The 15,466-nt window shown below is 35.0% G+C and overlaps 1 protein-coding gene across 3 annotated transcripts in view; it reads left to right on the top strand.

Annotated features, from left to right (window-relative positions):
* PPP1CB (protein phosphatase 1 catalytic subunit beta) overlaps nucleotides 1–15,466 on the top strand; it is a 38,689-nt gene extending 23,223 nt beyond the window's left edge. For all 3 annotated transcript variants that reach the window (XM_034659708.1, XM_034659709.1, XM_002923641.4), the window contains 5 exons: nucleotides 477–581; nucleotides 2,953–3,024; nucleotides 7,668–7,819; nucleotides 10,451–10,585; nucleotides 13,644–15,466. In XM_034659708.1, coding sequence (XP_034515599.1) covers nucleotides 477–581; nucleotides 2,953–3,024; nucleotides 7,668–7,819; nucleotides 10,451–10,585; nucleotides 13,644–13,748 — 569 coding nt within the window. In that variant the 3' untranslated portion in view covers nucleotides 13,749–15,466. The remainder of the gene's footprint in view (nucleotides 1–476; nucleotides 582–2,952; nucleotides 3,025–7,667; nucleotides 7,820–10,450; nucleotides 10,586–13,643) is intronic.

Raw genomic sequence — 15,466 nt, 5'->3', positions numbered from 1 at the left:
GATAACCAGTCAGGCACTTGGAAGTTGTCCTTTCTTGGCAGTAAATCTATGCTGTGTTACTCAGTGCATTAGAGTCAAAATGGACAGTCTTTGGAGGCACCCCTTTTCACTTCTGCTTATTTGGCTAGGTATTTAACTAATGTGCATGTTGAATGGAAAGATAAACTAATAGTCCATTACACTGTTTCAAAATTGCTTTATTATAGTGATCTTAAAAGACCAAAGTGTTTGGTATATTTGTTCCATAAAATACGTAGCACAATCTTTCAGGGTTTTTTTTTAACTTTATGAGAAGGTGCTGAGTATTTATTAAATTTATTATGTTTTTAAAAGTGTATAAGAAATACTTATTCATTTCAGAAAAAACAAAGTGCTGTATAAAGAGTAAAATTGAAATTATTCATAATCCTGTAGCTATGAGATAACATGAAAATAGGTTTAGATTTATTTATCCTATTTGCTTATTCTTTTTATAGGCAAACGAAGGTTTAATATTAAATTGTGGAAGACCTTCACCGATTGTTTTAATTGTCTGCCTATAGCTGCCATTGTGGATGAGAAGATCTTCTGTTGTCATGGAGGTAAACTAATAAATTTCCTTTATGGGTTTTTCTTACTGTCCTTCCATTGTTAGAAAAGACCTATAGTAACTAAGATGCATGCTGTGGGAAAACACGCAGTGCTTGTGTGAAAACTCAAGTCATTAGAACTGTTTTAAACATGGCTAAAATCTCTTAGTAATCAGAAATTTATGATTATTTATACATAATGAAAATGAAACTTCAGTTTAATACTTGTCTTTAAAGATTTTCACATGCAAGGAGGATTACTAGAGTTTGGTTTGAAAAAAGTCGTCCCTTTGCCTCAGTTTTGACAGAAAGATACCCCTACTATCAGTAAAAATGAGAGGGTCGTATTTTCCTGCATATATTAAATACCTTTCGTCAGAGTCCAGATGTAATTGGGTTTACTATTCCCATATGCCAAGAGTTCTGGGCTTTATGTAATATGTCTACTTTCATCCTTAATTTTTTTGACAGAATAAGTTATTTCTTTTTAATATTTTATTAGAGATAGAGCAAGCGAGCGAGAGAGCAAGAGAGAGCGCAGGTGGAGGAAGAAGTGGGAGGGGCAGAGGGAAAGGGAGAAGCAGGCTCCCCACTGAGCAGGGTGCCCAGCGCAGGGCTAGATCCCAGGACCCTGGAATTATGACCTGAGCCAAAGGCAGATGCTTAACTGATGGAGCCACCAGGTGCCCCAGAGTAAGTTACTCTGTATGACTTGTTAAATAAGCATATATGAAAGTTCATTTGAAAAACTAACATGTGTCTCGCACTTCGTTAGGTGCCATGAAAAGATATAGATTGTGTATGATCTGGCTGTCTTGAGAAATTAAAAACCTATTGATAAAATGTATTATTTCCAGAAAAGTAGGAAAAAGTATATTTCAGGGGCACCTGGGTGGCTCAGCTGGTTGAGCGTCTGACTTGGTTTGGCTTGGGTTGTGACCTCGGGGTTATGGAATTCAGCCCTGTGTGGGGCACTGCACTCAGGAGGGAATTTGCTTCTCTCCCTCTCCCTCCCCCTCCCCCCACCCATGCACTCTCTCTCCAAAATAAATAAAATAAATCTTTAAAAGAAAAAGATAAAGTCTATTTCAAAACAGATACCGTGTAATGAGAGGGATTTAATTATATCAAGGTACTTGTAGAGCAGTTTTTATGAAGTCTGGAAAGGGAGAGAATTGTTGGGCAAATGTTTATGGAAGTGTGGGTTTTAGAGGATGAGTAGACTTTGGAGAGGCAAAGAGAATTTGAGACAGTCTTTTTTATGTTGTCTAGTTCAAGAAATGTGTGAGGACTGGCCTAACTAGAATGTCAAGTACATGCTGGGGGAATGATACATATCAGATTATAGAGATTTGAATACTGAGCAAAGGAGTTTGTTGAATGGTTTAATAACCATATTGGGTTTTTGTACAGGGAAATAATTTAATGAAAATACTGTAAGAAAATGAGTTTTTTATCAATATCCAGGGAGAATTAAGTGGAGAAACGTTGAAAAGGTAGATGTACTTGTCTAGGCCTAAGGTAAAAAATGATTTATTCTCTGATAGAACATAAATCACTATACTAATTGAAACATTTTATAGTAGATATAAACGTAGGAAATTGTAGCTCTTACACATGGGTATAGCTAAAAATAGAAATATAGAAGTATGTGATGGCACTTGGATTTATTTATAAAAAATACTAGCTTATACTTATGTACTACTCTGAAGATTGCAGAGTATTTTCACGTGCTTTTTCTTACTCTTCTGATCAGCAGTTATGCTTTTATGAAGTAATGAGCATGCTGGAGTGGGGTATGGGAAGGTCTTATGGGATAAAATGAGGCATTTAAACTTGGAAGTAAACATGTTTAAGATTGGGTGGTAAGAAGTGACAGAAGTGGTAGGAAGTACTGGAATTGGATATGTTCCTGTAGAAGGGCAGGGAATGGTTAGAAAGAAAGAAGAGTGGTAAGATTTCTTTCCTTGAGAAATCTTCTGAAATGAAAGGAAATTTCATTACCCTGGTAGGGAAAAGTGGAGAATACCTAATAATGATGTTCTGTTACATCAAAGTGGGATTCTGTTCAATAACTCAGTATATTAAAGATAACATTAGAAAGAACACCTTAAGTATGTTTAATTTTGCATATGAATCTACTTTTATTAAATGCCCCTTTATGGGACTCCTGGGTGGCTCAGTTGGTTAAGAGTCTGCCTTCAGGTCATGATCGCAGGGTCCTGGGATCGAGTCCCACATGAGGCTCCCTGCTCAGCGGGGAGCCTGCTTCTCCCTCTGCCTGCCACTCCCCCACTTGTGCTCTGTCCCTCTCTCTCTCCCCCTGACAAATAAAGTGAAAGTTGTTTAGATGTCTGTAGTATGACTCATCTTTTATTTATAGGACTATCACCAGACCTGCAATCTATGGAGCAGATTCGAAGAATTATGAGACCCACTGATGTCCCTGATACAGGTTGAGTATATAGAGAATTTTAATTAGTTTTATGTAAAATGTTTACGTATTTGAACTTAATTATATATTTAGTGGAAGTAGGATTGGTTTATGCAATAAATAATAGCTTTTTTAATCATCACTAAGCTAATTAGAGGTACTTTCAGTAATACATTTCACTTCCTACTAATTATTTCCCAAGGTGCAGTACTTTTAAATTTCATATATAACTGTAGTATGGTTCTGTTAAACTTATCACAAAAAATCTTGTTATTGATTCCCCTTACCTTCCTATCACGGCTTCATTCATATCAGCATTGGTTATGTCCTTCAAAGACTTGTTAAAAATTAGTCAAAAGGAAGACACCTGGCTGGCTCTGTTGTTAGAGCGTGCGGCGACTCTTGATCTCAGGGTCATGAATTCACATGCCAAGTTGGGTGTGGAGCCTACTTAAACAGAATACTTTTTAAGGATTTTTAAAAATTAATCGTAAATTTTTTAATTAAAATCTTTCTTAGCTGAAGATACAGTTGCCTTTTTAAAAATTATCTAGTAGTTGTTATTTTTTGCATCTTCTATATTTCAAATTTGTAGAGTTCAGAAAGCTGTAGAGATACATGGTGAGTTTTGTGAAAAATCTGTGAAAGAATAATGAAAATTAACTCTTCAGACGTTCAAAATAACTCTTAGGTAAGTGAAGCAAGTCAAAACAAAAGCAGATTAAGTTCCAGTTGAGGATAAATTGCTGTGCTCATTAATGAATGAGCCTAATTTAATTTTATAAATAAATTCTGGGCACAGTTGCCTAACTTTTCTTTTGGCTTTTAAATGGTAATTATTCACAGTTGAGTGCCAGTGTATGTACTAAGATGTGTACTAATTATGGCATTCATGTCATAAAATGCTATGATAACCTATGAATTGAATGCAGTAAGGTGGTTTTGCTTTTCATTTCACCTTTGCTGAAAATATCGATACCTTTATTTTCTGACACTGAATGTATGTGGTTTTTCCACAGCACACCCCATTCTTTAACTCTTAAGTGAGTGTCTAACAATTTAATTCAGTTCTGACGCTAATTCCTGGAGTTAGCCAGGACTCCACACGGAAGGGCCCCATTCTCATAAGACTGCCCCCACTTAGGTTGTTAGCCTCAAGTGGGGTTCTCTGGAGACCCACACTATTGCCCAGCCAAAATTCTGGAATTCCCACAACTACCTCCTCAGATGCTTTACTTATATTTATCAGCTTATGATAAAGTGATACAACTCAGGACCTGCCAAATGGAAGAGATTCTTAGGGCAAGGTATGGGGAAGGGGAAATTGGTTGGTGTATAGTTTCCACACTCACTCTTTGGCATCAGTATGTTCAACAGCTGGAAGCTTCCCAAGTCTGGTTGTTCAGGAGTTTTCATAGAACTTAAGTTTCTAGCCCTCCTCTCTAGAGGGAGGGGACAGCTGAAAGTTCCAACCCTCTAATCATGTGTTTGGTCTTTCTGTTGATTGGCCCCATCCTGAAGGGCTCTAGGGGCCCCTGAATCACTTTAGCATAAACTCAGGTGTGGTGGAAAAGGGCTCCTTATAAATAACAGAAGATATCCCTGTCACTCAGAAAATTCCAAAGGTTTTAGGAGCTCTGTGCCAGAAATGGGAACAAAGACCAAATGTATTTTTATTGTATCACACTGTCTTACTATTAAAAGCATTAACAGGGGCACTTGGATGTCTCAGTCAGTTAAGCAGCCAGCTCTTGATCTCAGGGTCCTGAGTTCAAGCCTCGAGTAAGGCTCCACTCTGGGCATGGAGCCTACTTAAAAAAAAAAAAAAAAAAAAAAAAAAAAAANAAAAGACATAAACATAAGCAAAACTGTCCTTTCTCTCGGTTTTCTCCCAGACTTTTTTTTAAAATAAATTACATTATTGGATTAATTGTCCCATTATTATATGTGTAATCAAACTCACCATTTATGTATCGTACTCATCAGTTCTCAGCAAACTTGAACATCTTCAAAATGAGGATCGCTTAGACTGCCATAGGGTCTAGAAATCCTTTATATGTTAAGATCATGTGAATGAAAAACTATAGATCTTGTAGCTTACTGATAAGAGGATTATTTATTGGTAATTTTGTAAAGGGGAGTTGATTACTCATAAGTAGGGCTGGACTAGATGGTTACTAAGTACATTTCTTACTCTTTTTTTTTTTTTTTCCAGTTTCTACCATAAGATCCAAAGAGTCTATAAAAAAGTAGTCATTAAAAAATATTCATGAACCAATATCTAAGCAGAACTTGGCTAAACCTTTAAACTGTTAAGAACATGCATTTGGCTGTTTGATTTCAAGTATGATTGGATTGTTCTGCTCAGTGTACTGAAAGCCTGATAATATCACTCAAAATGCTACTCCTGGTGAAACATCAACTATTATTAACAGGTGTATAGGTCCTCTTGTCAGTAAGCCACTGACATTGCATATTGTACTAAGTTGCCTCATAACTTGCTTGTGCAAGTAACAGTTTGTGTTGAGTACAAAAGGGGAGAAAGCATGCATTTAATCAGATTTTGATTATGATTATAGAATGTATTTGACTAAATCTAATAGAAACTAGTATTTAAATAATAGGGCATGTTGTATCACTATATTGTACACTTGAAACTAATATAACACTGTAAGTTAACTGTAATGGAATTTAAAAATAAATAATGGGCCATTTATTTAAAATCTGTTTTTTAAATGAGGTATTTCATATTTGAAATATATGTATTTCAAGTCACTTTCAAGAATGAAGCAAGTTTTTGAAATGCTGAAAGTGGACATTCTAAGCTTGATATTCTCTATGATCTTCAGAAGTTTAATTTATAAATTAATGCATTTTTTTAAAAAGCCTAATGATTATGATGCTTGTTCATTAGGAATTGAATTATAAAATGTTGAACGTGGACTCTGAGATTCTTGTCTTGATTCCATTAAGGTTGAAAAATGCCACATTGTTGTTACCATTATTTGATTTTATATGGATCCTGTTTTATTTCCCAAATAATTCTGAAAGCAACTGCATTCTAGTTTTATTGTCACCTTTAAAATTAAAGATTAATATCTTGGCCTCCTGCTCATTGCTCTACCTGTGGAAACAAACTGGAAAAAGTATCATTATAGAGTGCTGGTGGTGTGTTGGGGTTTGTGTGTGTGTGTTCTAAAGAATCAGTTGTGATTCTTTAAAAATCAGAAAGAGCTTTTAAGTTGAGACTATCCCAGTGGGTTTTGTATGCTGGTGGACTTCTTAAAGCATCATAGCAGGAGCTTAGAAAATAGTAATAGAAATTAAGAGTACATTGCCACCAATCTTAAAAAAGTATTTTAGGTAATTCCCCTATTAAGACAAGCCATATCATGACTCAAAAAGAAGTTCTCCTTTCCTGATAGAACCTGTATTATGAAGTTTATGAATTATAAAAAAATATTGAAACTGGCTTATTTTAAAAACAAATCATCCCTTAGCACTATAGCCCTTACAAAAGTACTTAATATCACCATCTCAGTATCCACCCCCTCTTCATCTTACTTTATAGTTTGACTTTTAACCATTTTCTTCTCATCCATCAAGAAACTGCTTTCGTTAAGGTCTACTGATATAATTGTAAGTGGCACATTTTTTGATTTTTGTCCTGTTCCACTTTTTCATTGTATTTGAATCTTAACCATTTCCTACTTCTGGATAATTCTTAACCCCTTTCAGGAGATCTCTACTCTTCTAATCTCTTCCTTTTGTTTTGATTATTCCTTCTCAATATTTTTTGCTCATTCGCCTTCCTCTGCCTGCATATTAAATGTTTGCTTCCTTAGGGTTCATTTACTGGTCTTCTCACTTGACATTCCCAAGGTAGTCTGAGTCCCTCCTAAGATTTATACAATAACGAGTATGACGAAGATATTCAGATAAATATTTTTAGCTCTGACCTCCTTTCTTACATGCCCAGAACTAAAGCCAGGGATCTGTTCTGATTTTATTCATCCATATTTCATTTAAATCCTCCAGACTTTTACAGAAAATGTTTTCTTCAAATTGATCATTAGGTCAAATACAATTCCAGTTACATCTCGGTTGGGTTCACGAACTACACAGACTGATTCGGAAGTATACATGTAAAAGAACAAAGGATTGAAAGTAACCAAGACAATCCTAAAGAAAAATATTAGGTGGAGATACTACCCCTACCAAATATAAAGATGTATTTAAAAGTTTTAGTGTCTTATTGGCTTGGGAATAAATAAAATAGATTAATTGAATAGTTTGGCACCCAGAAATAGTGTAAATAGCCTCGATTCAGGAAATGCTGCTGCTTCAATTGCTTATCCGTATGGAGAAACTACGTACAAAAGATGAACAGCCTTTTCCATATATTGTGTGCTTAGAGTGTGCCATACACACATTTCCTGTATGTGGAAAGAGTTGGAAAGTGCTGCTTTCAGCCACACAAAATTATATTTATATGGTTGGGCTAGCAAAGAGTGGCTAAATTTGGTAGGCTGGGATACTAGGGAGCAAGTAATTGATACTATTTATTAAAGGGTACGAGAGCACCAGAAGAAATGTGATACAGATATACTGTATTTTATAAACTTTGTTTTGTTGTTTCATTGCCATGTTTTTATTCTTTAAAGGTTTGCTCTGTGATTTGCTGTGGTCTGACCCAGATAAGGATGTGCAAGGCTGGGGAGAAAATGATCGTGGTGTTTCCTTCACTTTTGGAGCTGATGTAGTCAGTAAATTTCTGAATCGTCATGATTTAGACTTGATTTGTCGAGCTCATCAGGTATGAAATATAAAACTTTTGAATATTTTAATATTAACTTCACCCAAATACGCTTTTTTTTATTTTTGAGGAAACTGAGATCCAAGAAGGCTAATTATACAAGGAAAGTAGTAGGAGAGGTGAAGCCTATACCTTGATCTCACAAGTAGCAATCTAATGATTTGTTAACCTTTTTTCACCTTCTGGGAGGAAATGCTTCAAACTAATATATTTTTGCAGTATACTGCAGTGCTGACAAATTTTTTTGTGGTGTTTGTCTGAAGCTTTCTAGAAACATTTGATCCCATTTTAATATGATGTTTATGTATTTTAGGTAAGAATCCAGTGATAGTAGTGTTAAAGGACACTTTTGAGAAAGTTGGGGAAATTCAGTTATAGACTGGGTCTTAGATATTAAGGAGTCATTGTTTTAGCCTTGTGATAATAGCATTATTATGTAAGAAGGATGTCCATTCTTTTAGAAATGCATACTCAAGTATATAGAGGTAAGATGAAAGGTCTAGGATTTGCTTTAAAACATATCAGCAGAGGGGCACCTGGCTGGCTCAGTCAGTAGAGCATGTGACTCTTGATCTCAGCCTGTTGAGCTCGAGCCCCATGTTCGGTGTAGCGATTACTTTAAAAAAAATAATACATCAGCAGAAAGAAAAGGGGGATAAATGAAACAAAGGTAGCAGAATCCTGGTAATTATTGAATCAGGGTGGTGAGTAAATGAGAGTTTATTGAACTACCTTATATATACAGTTTAGGTTTACTTGTTTGGTTGGTTTTTTTAATGTCTACCCCCACTTCTGTATTGTATATTCTTCAGGGAGGAAATTGTGACTTGTTGACTTTTAAAAATCCATTGCCTTGTAAACTTAGATACTGCACATTTAGTGTTTGAATAAATGAATTAACGAAAGCTTATTTTAATGATTTAATATATCAAGTCTTCATGCTCTCTAATAATGCAACTGGTATGAAATACATTCACTGACAGGTATTTTTATAAATTTTTTCTTGCTACTTTTGAAAGTACTTTTGAAATTTTAAGTATAATACTTTTAAAGATTCCTTGTTTTTTCTTTGTTAAAGCAGTTTATTAAGTGTATGCTATTCCACAGTGCTTCCCTTTGGGGGGGGGGTTTACTCCCCATGACACTTGACTATTCTTTATGTGATCCTGTGGATAAACAAAGATGACTGGTTTTTCATTTTCTGTGCATGTTGTACGTCACATGCCTTTCTCCTAGCAAAATTTCCTAGTTCCGTTGAAATGAAGTCACATCCCCGAATCCTTTGCTTGTGGCAGTTTTCTTTTGGTAAATACTGTGTTTATGATTTAACTAGTTAGTATAAGCTGACTGTAGGGAACAGAGCAGAGTTGCTAAGTTTCCTAATAAAATACCCACTGATAATCAAATTTTTCAGCAATAGAGTTCCATTTACTGATCTTTTCAAAAATGGACAATGATTTTTTTTTTTTAAAGTCATGTTATTGAACTACTTTGGTTTGAACAGTCTTTTTCCAGCCCCTTCCAAAATCCTGTTCTGCATATTTTCAAACATACTGCCTCTAAAATTAAGAGACTTAGGCTGGGGAACACCACAAACTACAAATACATCGTTTTACAATAAAGCTGTTCATTTAGTAAATGTGTGAATGAATAAGTGAACAAGCAAACTAAGAACTAAAGGGATATACTAAGTGCCAAACACTGTGTATGGCTGAGCTGGAGTAGATAAGGTGACCAAGATCTTAACAGAAAAAGTAAGTTCTACCATGATGTAATTATAGTAGGAGCATGTACCTAATACTAAGGTAGGAACTATTTTAAAATGTAAATTATTTGGAGGGAGCCTGGGTGGCTCAGTCGGTTAAATGTCCGGCTCTTGGTTTTAGCTCAGGTCATGGTCTCAGGGTCCTGAGATCAAGCCCCACATTGGGCTCTGTGCTAAGAGTCTGCATGTCCCTTTCCCTCTGCTCCTTCCCCTCTGTGCACGCACGCTTAATATCTCTCCCTGCCTACCCCCCCTTGTAAATAAAATCTTTAAATAAAATAAATGTAAATTAAATTGGAGGTACTTTCTTAATAGTAAGTATTGTAGGGTAATTATGCTTAATCAGAGGATGTCTAAAAGACTTCAAAAATTATTCTTGCCTACCATAAATAAATACAAAATATTTGTCATTGCCTCTACCTCTCGGATTTGTAGAGCTGAGAAACATAAGTTGTTAAAATCATTCAGAAATTGGCAACAGATTCTAGAAATCATGTTAAAATCATTAAGGAATTAAGGATTCCATAGTTGTGATATAATGCCATCATCTAAGAAGTACTTGGTGTCCAAAGTTCCTGTAAATACTGTATTTATTAGCATATGGAGAGCCTTAGAAATGGTATAGTTTTTAAGCATTTTAGTTACCACAAATGTATTATTATTTCATTTAAGCTAAATAAATCCTTGCCATTATAGAAAAGGCATACCAATTTTAATATTCTAAGACAAGTTTAAAAATAAAAATTAAGCTCCCAAAACAAAATAGTGTTTATTTTTATGTCTTTGTCACAATCTCAATTAATAATATAGACAGTTGAAAATTATCTAAAAGTAAGTGTTTTTTCTTTTGATCTTTCCTTTGACAGGTGGTAGAAGATGGATATGAATTTTTTGCTAAACGACAATTGGTAACCCTATTTTCAGCCCCAAATTACTGTGGCGAGTTTGATAATGCTGGTGGAATGATGAGTGTGGATGAAACTTTGATGTGTTCATTTCAGGTATGATATAAATACATGTAAATCAGTTTTATTCAAAAGTGATTATCTGGGGCACCTGGGTGGCTCAGTCACTTGGGCGTCTGCCTTCAGCTCAGGTCGTGGTTCTGGGGTCCTAGGATTGAGTCTCGAGTGGGGCTCCCTGCTTGGTAGGGAGTCTGCTTCTCCCTCTTCCTCTACCCCCCCCCACACACACACACTCATGCTCTGTCTCTTACTTTCTCTATCAAAGAAATAAATTTTTTTTAAGTGATTATCGCTTACAGATCACTTACAGATTTGTTAGAGATTTGTGTTTTCATTCACAAAGGCTCCAGACTTTTTGTTATATATCAAATATTAGAGTTTTGGAGAAACTAAGTTAGTCATTCTTGATGCAGATATTTAAATTGTTAAATTCCTGTATGACTTCTTGGAATAGGGGCTTAACCTACTAAAAGAATGTGAACTCAATTCATAACTTAGATTTTGTTTCCTTTTGCAAGAAATTGACCAACTCTGGCTTTCTAGTGTGCTACTTAAAGTCATTCTTGTTCACAGACTAAAACAACTTCGGTGCTTTGTTTTTGTAAAAGGCTTTATGTCCCTCTCATGCATGGTACTATATTTCTTTTCCTCTAAATGCAGAGGGGCTTTCCTATCCTTTTTTCCCTTTATTGTATTATATTGTTTGTATCAGCTAGTACAACTGAATGGTAAATATGTGACTTCTCATTTATAATTTAAGCATAGGAAGTAGACTTTATCCTTCAACATTTAGCATAGTGGAATTGGATTAATTTCTTTTTCACTGAGACATTATGATGCTCTGAATAGTTCTAAGATATGCTTTATATATCTTTTCTACACATTTTTGTGTAAATATTGAAATTTTCTGTCTGTACTGTAGGTTAAAGCTCTATTTACACCCACCAGAATAAATACAATAAAAAAGCGAGACAATAAAAGTATTGGTGAGGATGTGGAAAAGTTGGAACCTTCAGACATTGATGGTGGAAATGTAAGATGGTGCACCTGCTTTTGGAAGCTGTGTGACACATCCTCAAAATTTAAACATAGAGTTTCTATATGGCCCAGCAATTCCTCTCATAGGTATATCCAAAAGAATTGAAGGGGGGAGGTACTCAGATACAGGTATATGCATATTCATAGGAGCATTATTATAATTGCAAAAACATGGAAACCACCCAGATATCCATCAACTAAAGAATGAAGACAAAATGTGGAATATCCGTTAAATGACATATTGTTTGACAATTAAAAGTAATAAAATACTGATACATGCTACAATGTGAATGAACCTCAAAAACATTATCTCAGTGAGAGGAGCCAGTCACAAAAGACCACATATTGGATTTCGTTTATGTGAAAAGCCAGAAAAGACAAGTCAATAGAGAAAGATTAGTGTTTCCTTGGAGTTGAAGGGAGTTATAGTAGTAGAGAATGGAAATGCAGAGTGGTTGCTTATGGGAGCAAGATTTCTTTTGGGGTGACAGAAACTCTAAAATTAGATTATAGCAGTAGTTGTACAATTTTAAGTATTTTAAAAATCATCGACTTGTACATTTTAAACAGTTGGGCTTTATGATATGTAAAATATATATATATTTTTTAAGATCCACACATAAAGTAAGATTAAAGAGTTTGTGACTACCCTCTAAATAAATAGTGCTAGGGTCCATTAACATATAGTGTAATATTAGTTTCAGGAGTAGAATTTAGTGATTCATCACTTACATATAACACCCAGTGCTCATCGTAATAAGTGCCCTCCTTATACCCATCACCAATTTAATTGATTCCCCTGCCCGCCTTCTCCAGTCAACCCTCAGTTTGTTCTCTATAGTTCAGAGTCTATTTTATGGTTTATGGTTTTCTTGTCTCCTTTTTTTTTCTTGCCCCTGTGTTCCTCTGTTCTGTCATATGGTATTGGTCCTTCTCAGACTAGCTGATTTTGCTTAGCATAATACACTGTAGTCCATCCACGTCATTGCAAACAGCAAGATTTCGTTCTTTTCTATGGCTGAGTAATAATCCATTGTATATCTATATCCCATCTTTATCCATTCATCAGTCGATGGACATTTGGGCTCTTTCCATAATTTGGCTTTTATTGATAATGGTGCTGCAGATATCAGGGTGCATGTATCCCTTTGAATCAGTATTTTTGTATCCTTTGGGTAAATACTTCGCGGTGCAGTTGCTGAGTTGTAGGGTAGTTCTGTTTTTAATGAGGAGTCTCCAGAGTGACTGCACCAGTTTGCATTCCCACCAGCAGTATAAGAGGGATCCCCATTCTCCACGTCCTTGCCAACATGTTGTTTCCTATGTTAAATTTAGTTGTTCTTGCACGTGTGAGGTGATAGCATAGTTTTGGTTTGTTTCCCTGATGATGAGTGATTTTGAGCATCTTTTCACATGTGTAGCCATCTTGATCTTTTGACTCATAAACTAAGTGTTCTACGCTCACCACAGAGATACAGTAATTAAATTCTTTTTTTCTTTTCTTTTCTTTTCTTCCCCCCCCCCCCCCCCCCNTTCCCCCCCCCCCCCCACTTAGGCCTGGGTTGCTCAGTTGTTTAAGTGTCTGGCTCTTGATTTTGGCTTAGGTCATGATCTCAGGGTCATGAGATTGAGCCCTGCATTGGCTGTGGGAGTGGAGCCTCCTTAAGATCCTCGATCTCCCTTTACCCACCCCTGACCCCTCTGTGTGCACACCTTCTCTTTCTCTCTCTCAAAATAAAAAAATAAATTAATTAAAAAAAATTTTTTAATTAAAGGTTTGGGTAGTTGGTAGGATTTGTTTGCTTAAGCTTTTGTTATTAAATTATTAACAGAATGACAGGTAATAGCAATATTCAGGTATTTAGTTATCTATGAATACTTTAAATGTGAGGAATATTCATGAAACTTTTCTGGGTTTTTTTATATTTTTATGACAATTTGTGTAATTATGTAAATACTTAATTTACAATTTCTTGAAAAGTCCATTTTTATAACAATTTTCTTAAACTTCTTGCACTTGAAAGAATAACACTGTTAATAAATTATTTACTTTAAGATATTGAAACCATCTGAAAAGAAAGCTAAGTACCAGTATGGTGGACTGAATTCAGGACGTCCTGTCACTCCACCTCGAACAGCTAATCCACCGAAGAAAAGGTGAAGAAAGGAACTCTGTAAAGAAACCATCAGATTTGTTAAGGACATACTTCATAATATATATAAGTGTGCACTGTAAAACCATCCAGCCATTTGACACCCTTTATGATGTCACACCTTTAACTTAAGGAGACGGGTAAAGGATCTTAAATTTTTTTCTAATAGAAAGATGTGCTACACTGTATTGTAATAAGTATACTCTGTTAAAATATTCAGCAAATTAAATCCAAATTCAAAATTACCCATTAAATAAGTTACATCTTCACGTATCACAGTTTTTAAAGTTGAAAAGCATCCCAGTTAAACTAGATGTGATAGTTAAACCAGATGAAAGCATGATGATCCATCTGTGTAATGTGGTTTTAGTGTTGCTTGGTTGTTTAATTATTTTGGGCTTGTTTTGTTTTGTTTTTGCTAGAATAATGGCAAATACTTTAAATTTTTTTCCCTGAACATTTTTACAAGTGAAATGTGGGAAGAGCTCTAAAGACATTCACCAACTATTATTTTCCCTTGCTTATTTACTTATGTACCTGTTTGATTTTACTAAGAAAACTTATGCCTCATTACAGTAAAAAGGAATTTTAGAGATTGATATTTTTAAAAAATAGGCAAACTATCCAATCCAGTGATTGAATCAAACAGTTTGACTGGGCAAACTTTACAGCTGATAGTGAATATTTTGCTTTATACAGAAATTGCCACTGATTTGGATTTGTGCACTCTAATTTTTAACTTATTGATGCTCTATTGTGCAGTAGCATTTCATTTAACTTTAAGATAAGGCTCATATAGTATTACCCAACTAGTTGGTAATGTGATTATGTGGTACCTTGGCTTTAGGTTTTAATTCGCACGAAACACCTTTTGGCATGCTTAACTTTCTGGTAACACCCTCACCTGCATTGGTTTTGTTTTTTTGGGTTTTTTGTTGTTGTTGTTGTTGCTATTTGTTTTTAGATCCACAGAACATGAGAATCCTTTTTGACAAGCCTTGGAGAGGTGACACTATCTCTTTTTTCCTCCCTCTGTACGAAGGATATATTTAAATGAATGCTGGTCAGTGGGACATTTTGTCAGCTATGGTTATTGGGTGCTTAACTGTCTAATATTGCCATGTGAATGTTGTATACGATTGTAAGGCTTATGTCACTAAAGATTTTTATTATTTTTCATGATCAAAGTTCATACAATATTGTATAGACATGCTTTGTAGTGAACTATAGTAGCAATAATTTCTGTACATGATCAAGGGTTTATTGCAGCATTTCTTTTCCTCTTTTTTTAAAGGGTTAGTATTAACAAATGACAAGGAGTAGAAAAGTCAACATTAAGATTTTAGAAGGAGAACTTACAGGACACAGATTTGTCATTCTTTGGATGCGACCCTTTTGGATGTGATTCTAAAAGCTTTTATTGAGTATTGTCAAATTTGTAAGCTTCGTAGGGATGGACATCATATTTATAATGCCCTTCTTCTATATGTGCTACCATTGATGTGAAATTCTTGACCTTAATATTGTCTTTGAAAATGTTCAATTGAGAATTCTGTTAACTTACATTTTATGAATTAGCGTATTGTATTACTGCAAGAGATTTGATTTTCAGCACAGTGCAAAGTTCTTTTAAATGCCTATGTCTTTTTTTCTAATTCCATTTTGTTTTAAAGCACATTTTAAATGTAGTTTTCTCATTTAGTAAAAGTTGTCTAATTGATATGAA

This window comes from Ailuropoda melanoleuca, chromosome 4 (assembly GCF_002007445.2).
Source record: "Ailuropoda melanoleuca isolate Jingjing chromosome 4, ASM200744v2, whole genome shotgun sequence".
Classification (NCBI taxonomy): Eukaryota; Metazoa; Chordata; class Mammalia; order Carnivora; family Ursidae; genus Ailuropoda; species Ailuropoda melanoleuca.
This window is presented reverse-complemented; position numbering and strand designations above follow the sequence as displayed.